At 32.7% G+C, this 19,689-nt stretch overlaps 4 protein-coding genes across 8 annotated transcripts in view; 2 read left to right on the top strand and 2 right to left on the bottom strand.

Annotated features, from left to right (window-relative positions):
* LOC109538295 (acyl carrier protein, mitochondrial) lies at positions 1 to 4,585 on the top strand (the record flags this gene model as incomplete). Of its 2 annotated transcripts, none has more annotated exon segments than XM_019905467.2 (4): positions 1 to 203; positions 564 to 680; positions 843 to 988; positions 4,356 to 4,585. In XM_019905467.2, coding segments are annotated over 4 exon segments (450 nt in total). In that variant the 3' UTR covers positions 4,390 to 4,585.
* Positions 4,586 to 4,831: 246 nt separating this feature from the next.
* LOC109538293 (glycoprotein-N-acetylgalactosamine 3-beta-galactosyltransferase 1) overlaps positions 4,832 to 19,689 on the top strand; it is a 16,553-nt gene continuing 1,695 nt past the window's right edge. The window contains exons 1-7 of one of the 2 annotated variants that reach the window (XM_048663984.1): positions 4,832 to 5,261; positions 5,336 to 5,490; positions 5,565 to 5,753; positions 7,808 to 7,946; positions 7,996 to 8,155; positions 9,421 to 9,642; positions 9,697 to 9,867. In XM_048663984.1, the coding sequence (XP_048519941.1) occupies positions 5,236 to 5,261; positions 5,336 to 5,490; positions 5,565 to 5,753; positions 7,808 to 7,946; positions 7,996 to 8,155; positions 9,421 to 9,642; positions 9,697 to 9,852 (1,047 nt within the window). In that variant the 5' untranslated portion in view covers positions 4,832 to 5,235 and the 3' untranslated portion in view covers positions 9,853 to 9,867. Of the gene's footprint in view, positions 5,262 to 5,335; positions 5,491 to 5,564; positions 5,754 to 7,807; positions 7,947 to 7,995; positions 8,156 to 9,420; positions 9,643 to 9,696; positions 10,599 to 19,689 lie in introns of those variants that run through there. The other variant, XM_019905466.2, reaches the window with a different exon arrangement.
* LOC125503505 (pseudouridine-5'-phosphatase-like) lies at positions 10,686 to 13,564 on the bottom strand. Its single transcript, XM_048663985.1, has one exon. It carries the CDS (start codon positions 11,552 to 11,554, stop codon positions 10,832 to 10,834), a length of 723 nt encoding a protein of 240 aa, XP_048519942.1. The 5' UTR covers positions 11,555 to 13,564; the 3' UTR covers positions 10,686 to 10,831.
* LOC109538283 (kinase suppressor of Ras 2) overlaps positions 13,748 to 19,689 on the bottom strand; it is a 17,326-nt gene continuing 11,384 nt past the window's right edge. For 2 of the 3 annotated variants that reach the window (XM_019905452.2, XM_019905453.2), the window contains exons 14-15: positions 15,824 to 15,953; positions 13,748 to 15,565 (exon numbers count right to left, since the gene is read on the bottom strand). In XM_019905452.2, the coding sequence (XP_019761011.2) occupies positions 15,413 to 15,565; positions 15,824 to 15,953 (283 nt within the window). In that variant the 3' untranslated portion in view covers positions 13,748 to 15,412. The remainder of the gene's footprint in view (positions 15,566 to 15,823; positions 15,954 to 19,689) is intronic. The other variant, XM_048663981.1, reaches the window with a different exon arrangement.

Raw genomic sequence — 19,689 nt, 5'->3', positions numbered from 1 at the left:
TGATAAGTGCCTGAAAACCGCAGAGAGGTTACGTTGTTTTCAGCGAAAAAATGTCGGGTTTAGTGAAAAATATACGCTCGTTAGCGAGATCCGCTTCATATTTGAGATGTTTCTCAACCAAATCTAGGATTGTACCACTGAAGAAGCTGACCATTGCTGCCCAGCCGAGCTTCACTAATGGCCCCATCCTAGCAGCTACACAGGTAGAATTTTATTGCTTTTATCGTTACAGTTCTTAAGAGAAACAATCAAAATCATAGTGGCGATTTATATAACCGTTATATCTGCCCGCTAGCTTAAGAAATTCTGGCATTTTTAGCAAAATTACATAACGAAGTATAACCTCACTTTTCAACTTTCTGCTAGTTACATACAGTGCAATTATTTTCCTTTATAAGTCACTTGGATCTTTTTGTCTTCAGTTCAGGTATTATTCGCCAGAAGTAATTAAGTCCAAACCGACAGAGGCAGAAATCAAAGATCGAGTGCTGAAAGTTGTTGCGTCCTACGATAAAATAACAGCTGACAAGGTATCAGGCTATAATAGTTCTTTTCTATTTCAGAGACTCGTTTTGCCTCATGAGCGAAGTTACAGTTCCAAACCGCCACTGACTTTAAAACTTATTGCTGACAGGGTACTTTTAGTATTAAAATTGTATGATAAAGTCAACCCCGATAAGGTACGGTAATTTTGCTTGTGATGGTAGCAATGGTAACAAGATTCAAATTAGTCTTCTGGATTCTATTAATTGCTTTACCACTGTTACTAGGCATTAGTCTCTAGAAATGTTAAGCACCAAATTCGAAATCATATGATATGACCATGATGTTCTGATTTTCAGCTCACTTTGGAATCACATTTTATCAATGACTTAGGTTTAGATTCGCTCGATCATGTCGAGGTGATTATGGCCATCGAAGATGAATTTGGCTTTGAAATTCCGGATACAGATGCAGAAAGACTTCTTAGACCTGCTGATATTGTTAGGTAAGAACAATGATATACTCAAGATCTATTTCATTACTTCAACAGCACTTCTCATATTGAGAAGACAAAATTCACTGACAAATTGTTTACGTTTAAATACCTATTACGATTTGGGCAAATTTGTCTTACCCGAAAGTTAATAGATTTACGAACGTTTAAGTTGAGCAATATTTCTTTCCAGAACCAGTCTAGTCGGGCTCTAAATTGAAAAATTTACTACAACTTGGTCACTTTGGGGATTTTTACGAAATTTGCCAGCATAGTCAGCGAAACATTATCTTGCTAATGGTGTTTGGTGCCCGTTTGTCTGGGATTTGGATATTTTCGTGATTATCGTATACAGGGCGGCCATTTTCTGAATCTTTGGATGGGTAACTTCTACATTTTTAAAGATAGAGAATCCGTTAAATGGGCAAATTTGAGCAAAATAGGATTGCCTATTCATCACCGTTTTCAAAATTTAGGTACCCGACTTGGTTCCTGAAATATCATGAAAAGACAAGAAATCAACACTTTTTTAATTATCACTTATTACGTAAACTGCTTAACTTAGAAAAAAAGTTAAAACTGGCCTTAGTACAACTTTTTGCGTTGAATCGAATAAACTAGCACTCGTTGTCATAGTCAACTTGATTTACGAGATAAAAAATAAACTTGTTTTTTTAAATGGTAATCATAGTTGGCTGTGGGCTTTTTAAAATCCTTATTTATTGCTGAATTTAACTGTTTGTATGTTTTTCTCCTTTTGTTGCCGTAAAACTTCAAAAGAAGATAAAACATTTGTAGTAGGCTATGGAAACAAGAACTATACTATCACACAAAGCACAAAACAAAAATGAAACCATTAACAGACACAATCATGTTTACTGGGCTAATGAAAATCATCATCTAATTGAAAATAGGCGAGATAAACGTGTTTTTTTTTGTGAATGTCTGGTGAGGCATTTTTAGTGATAAAATGATTGGTCCATTCTTTTATAATCACAATTTAAATATGGAAAGATATTTACACTTTTTATCAAATGAACTTGAAGACATGTTGAATAGTTTTCCGTTAGCATCGTATCGAAAATTGGCATATTTTCAACATGATATTGCACCTTCACACAACTCAAGAGTTGAGTGTGAAGATGCCAAAAAACGCCTGGACGTAAACGGAAGTCAATTTTCAACATTTAATTTAAACGATTCATTATTGTTTTGTCCTTTGTGTGATAATATAGTTCTCGTTTTCATAGTCTACTACACATTTTTTTATCTTCTTTTGTAGTTTTACGGCAACAAAAGGAGAAAAACATACAAACAATTATATCGTTAAATTCAGAAAAAAATAATGATTTTAAAAGGCCCACAGCCAACTATGATTACCTTTAAAAAACCATAAGTTTATTTTTTATCTCGTAAATCAAGTTGACTATGATAAGTGCTAGTTTATTGGATTCAACGCAAAAAGTTGTAATGAGGGCAGTTTTAATTTTGAAAACGGTAATGAATAGGCAATCAAATTCTGCCCAATTTTGCCCATTTAACGGATTCTCCATCTTTAAAAATGTAGAAGTTACCCATACAAAGATTCAGAAAATGACCACCCTGTATAATTTCATTTTTACATGTAATAAATATTCGTTCATTATTAATAGATTCTTAACCAGTTTTACTATAACCAAAAAAATTGTGTTACAGTAGTCTGGAGCGAGTTAAACATCAGGCAATTTTTAGATTTTCAAATCGCTATTTTGTCGGTAATATCTCGTTCATCGATATTTCTTAATCAAAAAAATGTGTACTTGTTTAAAGTTGATATCTCTCAGTATTTTCGAGATATTTCACATTCAAACCTCCAGTGATTTTTTTAACTGACTCAAATTGGATTCTTAATTTTGTCATAAATTGATATTTTTAAAGTTGGGTATGCACAAAATTTCTTTTACTGCTAGTTAAGTGCTAAAAGAAATATTTTAACTTCTACTATTACATTGAATTTACTGAAAATGACCAACATACATACTGTATGTTGTTATATACTACTACTGTACACATTTTTTGTTTAGAAAATACCGAAGAACGCGATATTGCCAACCAAAAGGCGATGTTTCAAAACCCAAAACATTCCGGTGTTTTAAATGGCAGTAGTTAAGTAATAGTAAATTTGGATTCCCCGATCTAATAAACCGCCACCACATTTTTGTTTGTAATAGCTAAACTGGTTAAGAATTTTTACTTCTTTGACACCTTGTACCTCGGAATCTATTAACTTGTGATACGAAGTTAGTGAAATAGATACAATGTTTTGCAACTAAAAGACAAAGACAACATGGGGCTTGGAATTTTTTATTAGAAATTTTTAATATTAATATTTTTTGGTGTTAATATCTAAGCTGGAGACTGAAACCTCAAACCCGACTTTCTTATAGCAACGTTAAGTGAGGGTGAAAACCACATTATTAATTTTATCGAAAGAGCGGTTTTCGCGGCCATTGCTTAAAACTGGTGAGTTTTCGGGCATTTAGGCGATCGTTGTACATTTTTTATTTTTTACTTCACTGTTATTGATGATGTGACGCAGTAAACTTCAAGATTCATCAAGTTTCTCAGAGGTATTTGCAATTTGAAGAAAAAAAATCGGAATAGTTTGAACAATGATCAGTGGTAAATATTATTTAATAGCCTTTTCTCTCTAATAGCCTCTAATTCGTCCTCAAACATTTAAATACTTTACAGGTTGATAAACATTTGTTATTGTTTAGTTTTAAAGCGCACCCAATGTTTAATTCAATTCCTATTTCATATTCATTTATTGGTCTGAGTGTGTTTGGGACCAACATTTGAATTGTATCGATCTGCGATTTATCAATGAAAAATAGGTGGTAGGGATAAAAGTAGGTACCGATGTATATTTTTACAAACAGTAGAATTAATCCAAGGACACGCGCTACGACTGCGCCTTGTAGACTTTCCCCATACTATAATGTTACTATTCCATATTCCCCTCATTTGATGACAAGACAGTGTTTCATTATGTTTTCTTCTAATTACCACCTTAAATTCTCATGATTTTTTTAATTTATACTTTCAACGCTGCTATTTTAATGACTTGTGGCTTATTACAAACTGGACAAGTTTAACATTAAATACCCTGATTTTCTTGTTGATGCTACTCAATATATCAAATTGAATATTGGGCCGGCAAATAAGCTCTCGTAACTACCTACTTTTATATAGACTGTGAACCATTGTTGCTACCATCGAAAAACGTAATCAAATCAAATGCATCTGTTTAATCTGAGGTTCGGACAGAACTTTACTTTCACAACGTATGCTTTTAGGCTTATTTCCTCACTTTATTAAAATGTATAATATTTTTCAGGTATGTTGCAGACAAAGAAGATATTTACGATTAGATCATGGAATCGATAGCACCTATTTTAGTTTAGACTGTCATTTCATTAATTTATGTGAAGCCAATCTTGTACCCGTGTACTCAAGTTACATTTTATGTATAATTTGGGCGATATGTAAAAATTGTATGTGTATTTGCAGAATACAATGTTGAAGGAATATGTTTTGTTAAATAAAGCGTTTAAGTTCTTAAAGAAATCAGAATTTGTGACTCCGACCTTTGGAAAGCACAGCCATCGGCAAAATGAAATGCTAAATTCCTAGATTACTTAAAAGATGCTAAACATTAAAACGGAACTATTTAGGCATTATTGTTTGTAGCAATGGAAAGGTGAACTGAAGACGTAGGGAAATTATCCGGGTGGTACACGTCTTTAGTCTGAGCAGATGAAACATCAATCCTAAAACAAATGTATATTTTCTGTGGTTTCATTTCATTACATAAAAAAAATATTTCAATTTTTTATACAATTAGCTACAATGACGTCACTACTTCGGGTAGTTGCTCGCCAGCAATGATACCAACCGAATCTAAAGATTAAACGACATTTCCAACCTAGAAATGTCGTTTTCGCAGTAAACAAATGTGACAAGGATCGGGTCTGCATTTGGTTTCAAACCGATAAATAAACAAGGAGCTTCAATCAAGTTTTGTGCGATTTGTGTAACAGTATTCAAATAAAATGAGTGATAAGTTATAAGTGAGAACAGGAAGCAGATTTGTAGTCTGTTGGTTCTATTAAGTAATCATCAAGCTTTTATTATGAGCACCGTAGTAAATCTTTCTCTGAATGCACAAAATGGTCAAATTTCGACTATAAATTAATTGGTTTTTACGGCAGTTTGATATGAGGCAAATAAGGATGTATAAATGGTAAGTCTACAGGGTTTAAGGCCTAATTTAAAGAACAATGAACACTGTATTTTCGTGTTATTACTTAATTGCAGGCAAGCAATTAATAAACAATGCGTTTTGATGTTATTATCCGGGCTGGCCATAGGCTTTACTGTTGCCTATGTAGCCCTAACTCAACAAATCGCATTTTCCGATCCCCATTCAAGTTATGAAATGGATTTGCTAGCGGGACCTACAATTGATCCAGGTATGGCCCTATCAACAACATTCTCTTATACATACATCTTAATCATTCGCCTCATTTAAATTGCATTTTGATAGGTGTACATTTAAAAAATGAGGAATTTCATCTTCTGGAAGATAGTTCAGTGGCAGACAAACTGTACAAGGACGTGAGAGTCTTGTGTTGGATTATGACTGGCCCCAACAATCACGAGAAACGAGCCAGACATGTAAAAAATACTTGGGGCAAACGATGTAATATTTTGCTGTTTATGAGTTCCAAAGAGGGTAAGTACTTTCATCTATTTTGTTCAAAACTTACTTTATCAGTAATCTTTGCTTCTCAGCAGAACAAGACTGAAGAGTTTAAATTTACCTCAAAAAATAGGTAGATAAATTACCTATGTTAGAAGTATATTTTGGTTTATGTATTATTTATAACTTGGTTTGTGTGTTTTTGTTTATTATTTATTGATTTATATTGAAGCCGATAGATTATTTTAATCTATTTTTAATTAGAATTATTTAGATGATGTTTAAAGCATTTTAGCTTTCGGGCCGATTTTTTTTGCGTGAGAATTAATTCTAATCTTTACAATTTAACTTAGATCTTCTAAATATGAAGATTACATTTATAATCCTCCAGCGGAAAATTGGCGGGAGAAGAAATGCGTAATGTCGATTTTCTTCATTCATACGGCCATAATATTAACTAATATTACTTTTTCATATCTGACGCTGGTTGAATTAACTAACCATTTCTAATCGAATAAATCTTCATAAACGATTAATAACTATTTAATTTTCTGTCAATTCAAGAAAGTTTTAAATTTTTAACTTTTATATTAACGAAAAGTTTTTGTTTTGAAGAAATCGAAAATTTATATTTCTTAACTGCAACAAAAACTACCATAAAGTTATAATCCTTGACTTCCAAATAATTTCCAGATTTTTATGAATGTGTTGATATGAATATTATCAACAAATAATGTGTGTAAAATAATTAGAGTCGAACAGCTTGTTCAAACGTTCTTATCTGTATCATACTTCCTATTCGTCTCGCCATCACTGATATGCATGCATATTTATTTTTTTTTATCAAATAAAACAGATACTGTCTCTATATGTGAAATATTCAAAAATGCATGTTGATTGTTTTTTTCTTGAAAGTACTGCTCCACCTTTTAAAAAATATTAAAATATTTCCCGGTCCCGTTATGTAAAGGTGGATTTGTTTCACTTTCAGACAACATTTGAAGTTTTACCCAATATTGTTGAGGAACTTCGTTGTGAAAAATGCATGTATAGTTAGTTTATTTAATATCTGGCAGAGTCTACAAGAATGTATCTTCATTTACTTTCTTCTTTTAAAACATACATTTAATTCTTAGAAGCGTCATTGAGTCTAATAGTCATTTATAATCACACACTACAATTATATTTTTCATTTTGCACACGAACTGAAAAATCTGTTTTTCAAATAAAGAATTGTGCTATTAACATTTATTATTCTAAAGCAGTACTTACAGCTTACATAGTAGTGTTAAAGCTATGTAACATGTGTAATTTTTAAACGTTGTTTCGTGCATGAATGTATGAATATATCAGTTATATGGCCGACTTGTATTTTAAATCTTCATCCTGTTTACAGAAATGAAAACGTTGAACGTATTCAAGTAGAATATTTAAGCTACGAAGTTCAATGCTTATGTAAATGAATCACTTTGTTGTTTTAAGTTTGATAAACACATAAACTTTACGTTTTAACTTTAGTACTTTACATACCGGATTTAGCCAAAATATATTTATTAATAGGTATAGAATGAAAATAATAATGCAGAAACAAAATATCCCATTCAAATAAAAGCAACACTTCTGAAGAACTAAAAACAGATACATATACAAAAAAACATCGTTAGATGTTTTAGTTCAAAACCAATTAGTTTCCATGGATTATTAATGCTGTTGTTTTCCGATTAAAGTATAAAAAATTGTGCAATAAAAAAACGTAAAACCCGAGGTTTGCATCAATGAAACGCATCAGAAAATGCATATTATTAATCGATTTTAAATAAAAATGCATCAATCCAATATGATGATTTGTTTGCTAATTTCTACCCAAGATGAGTTTTATAATTAGTTGTGTTCCAAAAAAAAATTTTGTCATTGCTTGTTTTGCTTTTTGTTTGTTTGCATTTAAATTATCTCACATTTTGAATGGATTTTAAGTAACATGTTAATACAAAAGAAAAATCTTCTTTTTATTCAAGCTTTTATATCAAAAGAAAAATAGTTCTTCTTCTTCTAGTTCAAATAACATGCATCTATTTATTTCCTTTCAGATGCGTCTCTGCCAGCAATAGCCTTACCTGTTAAGGAAGGTCGCAAATATTTATGGGGAAAAACCAAAAGGGCTTTTGAGTATGTTTACAAGCACTATTTTGATAAGGCTGATTGGTTCCTCAAAGCTGATGATGATACGTAAGTTACATACATTTAATTAAAGTTGGATAATCTCATTATTTTGTAGGTATATGATATTAGAAAATTTGAGATACATGCTGACGCCATACAGTTCAAACGAATCAATTTATTTTGGATGTCGATTCAAACCGTATGTGAAACAAGGGTATATGAGTGGTGGTGCTGGCTATGTACTAAGTAAAGAAGCCCTAAGACGGTTTGTTGAGGTAAGAAAACGATAAGATTAGTTGTGTTACACGTGAAATAGTTACTTCTTCGTTATTGGTTTGATTTGAAAATTGAATATGAAAATATGAGTTTTTATTTCCATGATTGCTATTTTTCATAAAAAAATGACAATATTACCATAAACCAGTATCAGTAAGTACCGCACCCGAAGCAAAGCTCTACTTGCGGTTTTTAACACATAGTTTTAGATTAATATACATTTATCGCATTCGGTAACTAGCTGCATTAAACTATAATATCTTGATAAAATTTGTTTCTAATTAAAGTCGTTAGAAGTAACGGTTTTCAATTTAATTCAAATTAAAATTCAAAATTTATTAAAAATATATATGTAAACAGAAAATTATTTGTCAATTTACAATTCATATAATGTAAAAAATATTTGTTGAGTACCTAGATACCTTGTACCTGTATGTACTCTTGAGGTTACAAATTTTTTTTATATCAGTAATCAAATTTTTATTTTCTGTTCTGGTTTAACAGTAATCCACATAGCCTACCATACATGTATATTCTTACCTAAAACTAGCAACTTTTGAGAAAGTATCTGAACAAATGTGTTCCTGTGTATAGTAATCTATTCTCTGGATTTTTTATTAAACAAATTGAAGTTATTTATTGATCTTATTATACTTGGCAATAAATTATACAATTGTGGGGCTACATAATTAAGAAACTTAAGATGAATTGTTCGATTATTTTTTCAGGTAGAGCAAGAAAGTTGTTAGATATTTGTCTTGTGTTGTGGTTATGTTTTACATATGTTTGATTATTTTTGTTGTTATGGGTAAATGAGCATGCTGAATGTATGTATAGCAATGATATGTCGCTAATTTCTTATATCTCTCTAGTACGATATAGTTTGTCTTATAATTGCACCGTAATACGAAACTTCGAAGAAAACAGATGGGTAATAAATTGCGAAAGTTAAACAATATTTTCAAAGTAAACCCCTTTTGTTGAATGCATAATTGAGAACACCCAATTAATGAATCTTGATTACAAAGAATCAGTAACAGAGCAGCACAAATAATATCCACATTATCGGATAGTTTCTAGTCGAAAACCCATTCAGAGCAGGGCATTTAACAATGTTTCGATATTGAGTTCGTTATATAGTAATTAAACGTTGAAATTTATTGCAACGTTCCTTGAAACTGAACTATCGTCAAGATCATAGAAGTTAGGAATGTTTCCTCATTGTATCAGTATGAGTGAAATAATGTATTGACATGATTTCCAGATTGGTTTGCGCAACGCTTCTGGTTGTTCAAAGAGTGATAATGGCGCTGAAGATGTAGAATTGGGCCGCTGTATGGAAGCTGTACAAGTAATAGCCGGAGATTCCCGAGATTCGATGGGACGTGGGAGATTTTTTCCTTTCGTTCCCGAACATCACCTAATTCCGGGCCACGTATCAAAAAACTTCTGGTACTGGCAGTATATTTTCTACGAAAATAAAGAGGTAAGTTAATCGGAGTTATTACCAAGTTAGGTAGATATAAAAATTGATTTTTAGGGCATGGAATGCTGCTCAGATAATGCGGTCTCGTTTCACTACGTCTCGCCAAATCAAATGTACGTTTTAGAGTATTTGATTTACCATTTAAGACCTTATGGAATCTCATTTCATGTGGATTTACCGAACGACCAAGTCAAAAAGATTTCTCAGTAATAGTGATATAGTAAGGTAAGTAATTATCATCAGTATTGCCTTTTGTAGATATAGAAAATATTTTTGTCAGTGTAAACTGATGTTTGATACATACTCAAATTATGGTTCCGATTGTATGATTTCAAGGAATAATCATTTTTTTTATTTCAAAGTTGTGGCCGATAACTTGAGATAAAAAACGGCTTAAAGAAAATATTGCCATAAATTTGACTAAAACTTCTCCCTATATGTATGTGTTTTTCTATCCAAGTAGGAAATTGCAAAATTAAGAAGAAATGAATCATTATTCGAGTGGCTGCAACTGTAATTTTTTACATAAAATTTCAAATATATGAAAAACGGTTAGACTTACGTATAGGATGTTATACATACAATATAAATATAAATTAAAGCAGAATTTAAAATGTAATAATATATAGGGTTGTTGTATGTTCCATTTAAGTGTGACCATCTTGAAAATATTTTAGGCCGTTTGCCCCCAATGACTTTTTAATTACTAGTTACAGTTTGCCAGATGTTCAAAGTAACTAACTCTAAATATTCTGATTTCTAAAGCAATCTAACATTCAAAAATTTGAATGTTAGTTAATTTATTTGCTTATTATGAGACTATTATGATGCAAGTTATAGATACGGTCTCAATTGCGTTAGATACAAATTCGTTTCAACGATTCGATTTTATAAATTAATCCATGTTAAAAACGTGGTTTGAGAAATTAAATTTTACTCATTTATCATCATATGGTTACTCAAGATGAATTAACAAAGAAATTATTTATTTAGAGGTTGAAAAATATCGGTTAAAGTGTTGGACAACAATTAAGCAATGCATGCTAAAACAATATGGTGTTGTTTATTATCGCATTTTTAATATCTACTATTTAAAGGAAAAACAGGTGTAGCAGGTGATAATATCTTTCTGTTCGGATTGAATAATTTGATTTGCGGAATTGCTACTTTGCTTTTGGACGCCTTCACTCTAAGTAAACGCTGGCAAGCCAAACAAATCGGGTGCAAAGACTTCAAGTGACTCGATTTTTAAAGTGGCGAGCGCCCAAATTTCTTCCGGAACGGTTTCGTTTGGTGTCAAAACCACTTGCATGTTAGCACTCAATGCAGCCCTCAGTCCTATTTCTGAATCTTCAAAGACCAAACATTTTGAAGGATGAGGCTTTTGTGCAAATCTGGAAGCACACACTAAATAAATGTCCGGATCTGGTTTGCCGGTTTTCACTTCCGGATCGCCACCGCAAACTATGTGGTCGAACAGATTTATTAAATGTCCAAATCGTCTTGTTTTCATCATGAACGATTCCTTTGCGGATGATGTCGCTATAGCAATCGGTACATGGTGTTGGTACAGGTGTTTGATTAGTCTCTCAACACCTGGAAGAAGCTCAACATTGATCAGGGCAGGGTATGAATATCCGCGATATTTGTTGATTAAATCCGCTGGCAAAACGTTTAGATTGTATTCCTTTATGGTAATTTTAGCGACGTTTGCACCTGTACGTCCGGACATCATTCGGTAAGAGGCATCAGTGAATGTCTGGCCATAATCCTCAACTGTTTTCTGAAAAGCTTTTTTGTATATTTTTTCGGAATCTATAATCACCCCGTCTAAATCGAAGATAACATGCGTGACCGGTTTGAATTGCCTCTCAACACGACTGGCTAAACATTGCGAACATTGTCGTTTCATTAAAACGATCTATGCACTTGTTAATTTTAAAATAAGATTTTTCGAATTCCTTGACTTCAATGTCAATAAAATTGTAAATAGGTGCTCCACCTGCTCCACCTGAAAATTTGAATAATATATTGCCATTTGTGTGGTACAAATTACAATTTAAAGCAAGTAAAATTAAGAAACAAACAATTGTCTTACTGTTGGAGTTTTCTGGATTGACTTTAGTTGGTTGATTTTATATCTATAAAAAATAATTTTTAGTTTTCCTATACTTACAAATTTTGGTAACTGTAATTACTCCTGTTATCGCTCATACTATATTTCATACACTTTCGCTTCAGAATTGTATGTAAAAAGCAAGCGATGTGGAATATGCCATAATTTCTAACAATTTTAAATCGAAAATCAATTAACAAGAAATTTATTTTAAAAATACTCTTTCTCTCTAAAAATGTCTTCTCTCTATCGCTAGTCAAGAAACAAACTGCACAATTTTGGACGACACTAATTTATTCAGAGCATTTTACTTACGTTCGATAAATTCGTAGAAAATAATGGCCATCTCTGCATCTCTGGTACACCCTGTATATTAAGCTAGAAAGTCAAGTACAAGCAAAATTATTAAACATGGTCCTTATCAATGTACCCGTAAAACTATAAACTAATTGCCTTAAGTGTTGTCCAACGTTTTAAAATTATTTTACAGTTACGATTTACCTAAAACTCCAATTTTTAACGTTTCTTCTTGATTCTGCACTTTTGCTGCTTTGTCTTTTCGATATCATTGAATGTGATAAGACTATTTTAATGTTAGATAAGTTCCCAACATTCCTAGTCATATGTCGCCAAAAGCGCACACATGCCATATTATATTAATGATATTGAATTGATTGGCGTATAACAGCCACAATACCTAAGCTAAGCACGAAGAAATTACTTATAATTTTTAATTATATCTAATATCTCCCGGGAGCCAATTCCGAGAAATATCTTTATTTAGTTGTATGTTTAAGACTAATATACGTACGACTTGATTTTTTTTATTTAGTGCTTTAGTTGGCCAACATCCTGTTTACAGGATGTATTTACACTGTTCAATGTTTGTAGTTACTGATATTAGAAGACGAAAGTTTCACAAAACAAGTCGTATTTAAGCTATATGACACCATGTATATTTTACTAGTCCTATATTACATCCGGTAAGATTAGTTCAATGTTTTTCTCAAAGAAGTTACTCAAATGTGTCGAATGTTTTCCCATTTATTCCTATTGTTTAAGTAGTTTTAGGGTTACGATTTACATTTTTGTTCTCATAAGATGCTTTTGCAGTTAAGCCTTTTTACTTACTCTTTTTCTTTACTCTGAATATCTTTTTCATTTTAAGTTGACTCAAAAATATCTCATATTTATAAGTTATAAGTAATTATTTTTCCGATTTATTGTATTGTTTGTATGTCTTTCCATAAGAGAACGTGTTAAGCCACTTTTATCCCTCGATTCATTCCTAATTGAGTAGAATATTATTAAAGTATTCTCAGTTTCTATTTGTGAATTAGAAACAATCTATCTATGAATTAATCTAAATACAGAGCTGAACATTAAACTACTTACTTATAAATTCGTATAGAGGAAAGACATAACATAAATCTCTTCATTTCTGCCACTTTTTGTTTTCTGTTGTATGTTCTTACTACCTACACTGATTTAATAGTAATTCTCGTAAATAACTATGTAGCTTTATTCCCTCACTAAAACCTAATATCTCAATCTCTAGAAGTATATGGCTTATATGCTTATATGGTAGTATTCCATCTGTGTAAAATTTGGTAAAGGGAGTTTTATTCTCGGTATTTTTAAAAACTAATGATGAAGTAACTTGCACCTAAATGCACAATATTATTTGATATCGCTGTCTATTATCTTAAAGCTACCTGTGCTTTGAGTGATATAATCGATATGTTTGTACTAGTCATATGTATTTCAACACCATAAAGAATTAGAATTAATTTAAGAATTTGTCTATTTTTGTAATGATTTTTATTGTGGGAATTTCCATGTTTGTATTATTTTTTATTTATTATGTATATGTAAAAATTATGTGACCTGTATATTTCTCGTATTGTACGTTGGTGAACTTGTTGCCGTCACTTCGTTATTCTCATGCTAGTTCACCCAATATTGTAGCCTAAATTAAAAGTCTGGATACCGTATTTGTTGATTTTTTTATTTTTCATTTTCACCCTAGTCTATCACTTTACATTGACTTAAAAGTTCAGAATAGTTAGTTAGGATTTAAAAATAAGCAGCAAGGGTCCCATAAGTTATAGAGTCCCCGCTTAAATATTTTCTCGATAAAATTGACTAGAGTTTCAAGAAAATTTTAGGAATGCATTTTTGTCATATTTCAACATATATACAGGGTCGTGCTGAGTAGCGAATCGACAAATTATGTACAGTAATTATACAAATATATACAAAGATTTGCATTTTATTTTCAAAAAATACACCTATTCACTGCGGCACAATATCAGCTATAGTGCGACTTGCAGTGAAAACGTGTCTTTTTCGGGATATTATTATTAAACAATTTAGTAGAGTAAATTTGCTACAAGTAAAACGTAATTAACTATTAAAGTGCATTTTCTTGTCCAAACTTTGTGTTCTACTCGAGTGCTGTTATTTAATAGGAATATAAACGTCTAATTCCCGATTGGTGTTTGTATATGATTTTTTTAAATAACGTATTCAATAGTTACGTAGTAAAGACATCAAACATGGTTTAGGTACAAAGCAATACAAGACAGAAAGCAATTTAAGCCATGTTTTGTTACAAAATTTTTCTAATAATTCTATCATCTGATCATATTCAGTTAACTCGAAAACATCATTGCGTGCGTATTCAGCTGTTTTGGTGCTTAGATGCAAAATAATCTAAATATCATTTTCCTTGTGCAAAATCCTCGACTGTTATTATAATATAATAATTAAGCTTACAGTCAGAAAGATAACAAGGGTTCTAATAAAATCAAGCCAATTCACATCTATAGCAAAAATCGCATATAACGTAGATGTGACTATTTTAGAAAATCACTGAAGATCACTCAAGTCTAGGAATGTCTGGCGAACTGACGGAAATCTGTGTCGTTTTCTACTTCTAATTATTCAGAATATCAATGTTATTAGAACCCATTTTAAAGCTATGTCGTGTTCAACAATTAAATTTAAAGAACATCAACGTCTAGACAAATATTTTTATAAAAAATACGTCTAACAACATCGCGTTATACGAGAAAGGAATTGAGTGAAAAGTCTTGAAAGACATGTTTTGATACGATTGCAACATTCACGGCATAAAAATGTATTTAGTGACTGTTTAATTGGTTCTAAGAGAAAACTATTATACTGGTACAAATCAGTTTTCATTGAGTTTAAGTATTGAATTACATATTTTGGTTAACCTGAAATTAAAAAGAATAATTAGCATATAGAACACAGTGACTTTCAGGCAGTCGACCGCTGGTAAAAAATTTGACCAAATGAAGGTGATTCTAAATGTTCGAAACACATTCTTCTTTTCTCACAACTTTTAGAAATTATTTAATATTTTAGTTGAAAAATCCTGTCTGTGAAGGGATTTTGCACCAGCATACCAATATTCGAACTGTGAATTTGCTTTGTAAAGAAGTTTATTGGCATAAACTGAAAATACTGTCGAAATACGCAATGATAATATGCGGCAACATTCTCAGTTTAAATCACGGCTCGGCTCAACTACAATAAAATATGTTGTGTTAAAACCGCTATCAGTATATTGAATAACGAAGGAACGAGTTAATTCTACTTATAGTTAAATTTCACCTATTTTCTAATTTAGAATACAGATTCAGCAGATCTGCTTAAATGCACCGGATGCGAGGGACTCCTCTCCAACTTTTTCTTAGGTAATTTGCCCAAAATATCTGACAGTTTTTGAAAATCGGGTCGCTTATCTTCTTTATACTGCCAACAAAGCATCAGTATATCCTAAAATCGAGTGTAGTTGAACATCTAGCACATCTGACGATTTATATTTTTGTATTAACAAACCTTTTCACCTTTAAATTAAATAAGTTAATTGCTCCTTAAATTAGCGCATTTTACCAAAAAAAAACTAATCAATTCTACATACTTTCCAAATTAGTACCAGGCAATAATAGACAATGAAACTTTCGATAAATTTGAGATGTTTTAATGTTTCAATGCAAAGCTAAAATCGTATCAATTATATCTTATTGTATTTACCTTAACTTCGGCAGACGCTTGCAAATTAGCAAGGGGTTGTTTAATTCCTTTACCAACCTGCCATATAACCGCCTCGGGCGGTTGATTTTTAAAAGGCCATTCCCCACATAACAACTCATACCATACCGTACTGCAGATCAAAATTATCATTTGCAAAGTTTTTTTTTGTTACCGGGTGACAATAAAAAAATGATAACCAAATTGTTACGAATGTGTTTTTATTCGATACTCCATTAAAAATACTACATATATGTTTTGTTTAAATTTTATTCAACAACTTTTAAGCTACTTTTGTAAGATGTCAAACTAAATAGAACAAATTTTGGCGTTACATGAGTTGAAAAAGCGTCCGATTGGTATAGCGCGAACGATCTATCAAGAGGTTTGAAGAGCTCGGCCATACTGGTCGCGACCCAGAAGAGGCAGAAAGCGCATTTTCAGAACCGTCAAGAACCGGCAGCTCGTCCGAGAACGCGTCAGAAGAAATCCAAGGGTCTCCATGACAAAAATCGCGTGTGAGACTGGTATCAACCGGGAATCAATCCGCCAAATAGCTAGGAATCCCCATCTCAAGCCCTACAAACTCCAAAAAATCAGCTCCTCACCGACAAATGCGTACGGCTTGAAAGATGCAAACGACTCCTTCGTCGCGGCGCTCCCCTTCGGTAGGACAAAATCTTCACGGACGAGAAGCCCACAATCAAGCCATCGTCGAACGAAGCCAATCTCGCGCCCGTTATGGTTTGCTCTGGAAATTGCGTCAGGCGTAACACCCCCTTGTTTTCGTGGAACAGAGGGTGAAAATCAACAAGGACATCTACCACAGTGACATCTTCAAAGCCGTCGTACTTCTGTGGGCCCAGCAACACTTTGGCGATGCGGATTGGACCTTCCAATAGCGCCCCATACACGGGCAGATTATCCGTACAGTTCAGATACGTAGAGATTTGATTCGACAGATCCAGATCGGACGAACTAAATCTTTTCCTGTCCACTAATTAACATACCAAGCACGAGTGCCGATTCTTCCAGTGGGATTGGAGGTATCAGATCCGTCCGTTAGTGGAGTGAAATCTTACGACAGACTTGATCTGGCGCGTGGTATTTCAAGTGAACTAAAAGATCTGGTCGTGGCAGAGACAGATTAGTTAAACTAAGTGTTTAAAATGCGAAGCAAGAAACGGAGAGCTATTGCTTGTGCTGGCATCATAGTGGTTTCAGAAAATCTACGCAAAAAAAGTGAGAAGAAAGTGGGTCGACTAGAAACTATAAACTGGAAGGGCGTCGGCAGCCATAGGGAAAAATGCGGCAAAAAAAATTAGAAATCGATTGCACGCTGGTATTTGTTTTATAAACACGTTGTTATTAAAACAATTAAATACATAATTATAGAAAAACAAACAAACGATACAAACCGAACTAATTAAAACCAACGTTAAAAAGGCAAATTGATCTACTACTTACTATCTTAGTGAAATACTGCAAATTTTGAGAAACATACATGTGCACATTCATTAGGTACCCTTTAGTTAAACCCCGGCTGTTCTGGGCAACCTATTTTGTTCGCTCATACAGTTGTTCGTAAAACCTATATTTTTAAATTAAAGCTTATATTATTAATGACATATACTTTCCTGACTGTGTTTCAATTCCAAATAAAAATTAATTCCTGGGTTTCAGTCATTTATTGTCTGTATTTATCAATTAAAATACGTTTCGGTGTATTTTTCCACCGTCATCAGTTTTTCTAAAATAACAGATAGTTTAAAAAAAATTTCATTAATTTAAAAAACAATCACCGTTCGTCAACAGCCTCATCATATCACACATCAAAATACATCACAATTGCAACACTTTCAAACATTCTAAAATTAATTAGGCCTAACATGTGATTAGTCAGGACAATCAAATTTGGGAAGAGACTAGAATTCTTTGTTCAGATACTTAAATATTTTTACTTACATGTGTAGCGTTGTTGCTGCTTTAAGCCATTTGGAGTATTAATTTTGTCCATTTTGGGCACAAAGCGAATAAAATACTGTTTATATTGATTTCTCTTGAAATCAATGTTAGGCCTAATTAATTTTAGAATGTTTTAAAGTGTTGCAATTGTGATGTATTTTAATGTGTGATATGATGAGGCTGTTGACGAACTGTGATTGTTTTTTAAATTAATGATTTTTTTTTAACTATCTGTTATTGTAGAAAAACTAATGATGGTGGAAAAATACACCGAAACGTATTTTAATTGAAAAATAGAGACAATAATTTTGATTATTAATGACTACATCTGATTTACTTTTGTAACTTCATATCTGAAATATATCATATTTAGCGTCGTCTTTAACAAAGAGCAAACTATTTTTACCACAATTTGTGCAGTTAACAATTGAAAATGTAAACATGACATAAAACATCATTGCGCTTGAACATATGGCCTAGTCTGTATATATACCGTCTGTAACATATCTATAATTCAAATACGAAGAATCACTTCATACAGAGGCGATTCATTTTCTTCGGCCCAAAGTAGACACAAATTAAATTAATTCACCGCCTATTTACTGGGTATTTTCTGAATAGCTTCGTCTTCGTAATCGAAGTAGTGATTTTCTTCTGTGACATTAGCTACTATCTCATCATCTTCCAAGATTTCTATACCCAAATTTTGCTCATCATCACCTCTTGCCCGATGTTTGAATTATAACATTATACATTACATCTCAAATCTGTACCAATGTCAACCGTTAAATTTTATCTGAATATGTATTTTCTTTAAGCCACGGAAGTAGGCGGCAATAATATCTGATACTAGTATTCGCCCGTAGATCCCCAGATCTGCAGATTTATTTTGTACGAAATTCGCATCGAGTCGTATCTGGCTCGTGGTTAACCATTAGCGCACCGATATTTCTTCGAATTTGGCGCGCCACGTATCAGATGACAAATATTTCGCTCGTGTATGGGGCTAATAGGACTCCGGCCCACAAGGCGAAAGCGAATCAGGACTGGTACCGGACTCATTTTCCGGATTTTATCTAGTCGGCGGAATGCCCGATCTACTCGCCAGATCTCAATGGGATGGACTATAGCAGTGTTGGGCAAAAATTGATTTTTATTAAAAAAATAAAAAATCACTGATTTATTTAAATTAATTAAAAAAATCAAGATTTTTTTGATCTTTATTAAATCAATTGATAAATCCGCTTAATTAGCTGTTTTAAAGTCATTGCAACTGTTGCCGAGAAGATTCAAGCTAAGTTGAATCGATTCAATACTTGTCCGAACGCATTTTCGACTGAAAATTCTTGTCGCAATGGCCCGCGACTCGTTTTCGCACGTTGCCCGGCGTAATCTATAAATGCCGTCGCCTTTCTTCGGTCTTATTCATTTCATCACAAAATTTCAAGAGAGGCTAATGTTGAAGTGTGTAAATTTTTTGTGTTTGTGTAATAATAAGTCAGTTTGAACAGAACGCAATGGCTGGAAGGAAAGAAGACAGTATTTGGCAGATTTACATCAAAACCACCTCATCTAATAAGTCAGGATGCAGAGCAACTTGCAAACAGTGTAAGAAAGATTCAAGGCATAGTACAAAGGCTGAAGGCACACCATGACGTTTGTAAGAGGCAACAAAACAAACAAGACACAACAACAAATACAAACATCGATCTTCCGCCCAACTTTTTTGAGACTTTTGAGTGCTTCTTCCACCTTTACATTTCCCTCGACAGGCTCCAACTCACTTCCAGAATCTTCCAAGAGAAAGAAACGTGAAAGCCAATCCTCAATGTCCAATTTCGTTAGGCGAACTTCAGCAGGGGAAAAACATCTTATTGACAAACAAATAGCTAAGGCCATATTTG

This window comes from Dendroctonus ponderosae, unplaced genomic scaffold (assembly GCF_020466585.1).
Source record: "Dendroctonus ponderosae isolate FM_Combo_2020 unplaced genomic scaffold, Dpon_F_20191213v2 Dpon_F_20191213_2, whole genome shotgun sequence".
In the NCBI taxonomy this organism is placed as follows: Eukaryota; Metazoa; Arthropoda; class Insecta; order Coleoptera; family Curculionidae; genus Dendroctonus; species Dendroctonus ponderosae.
Note: the sequence above shows the minus strand (reverse complement) of the source record. Positions and strands in the feature narration are given on the sequence as shown.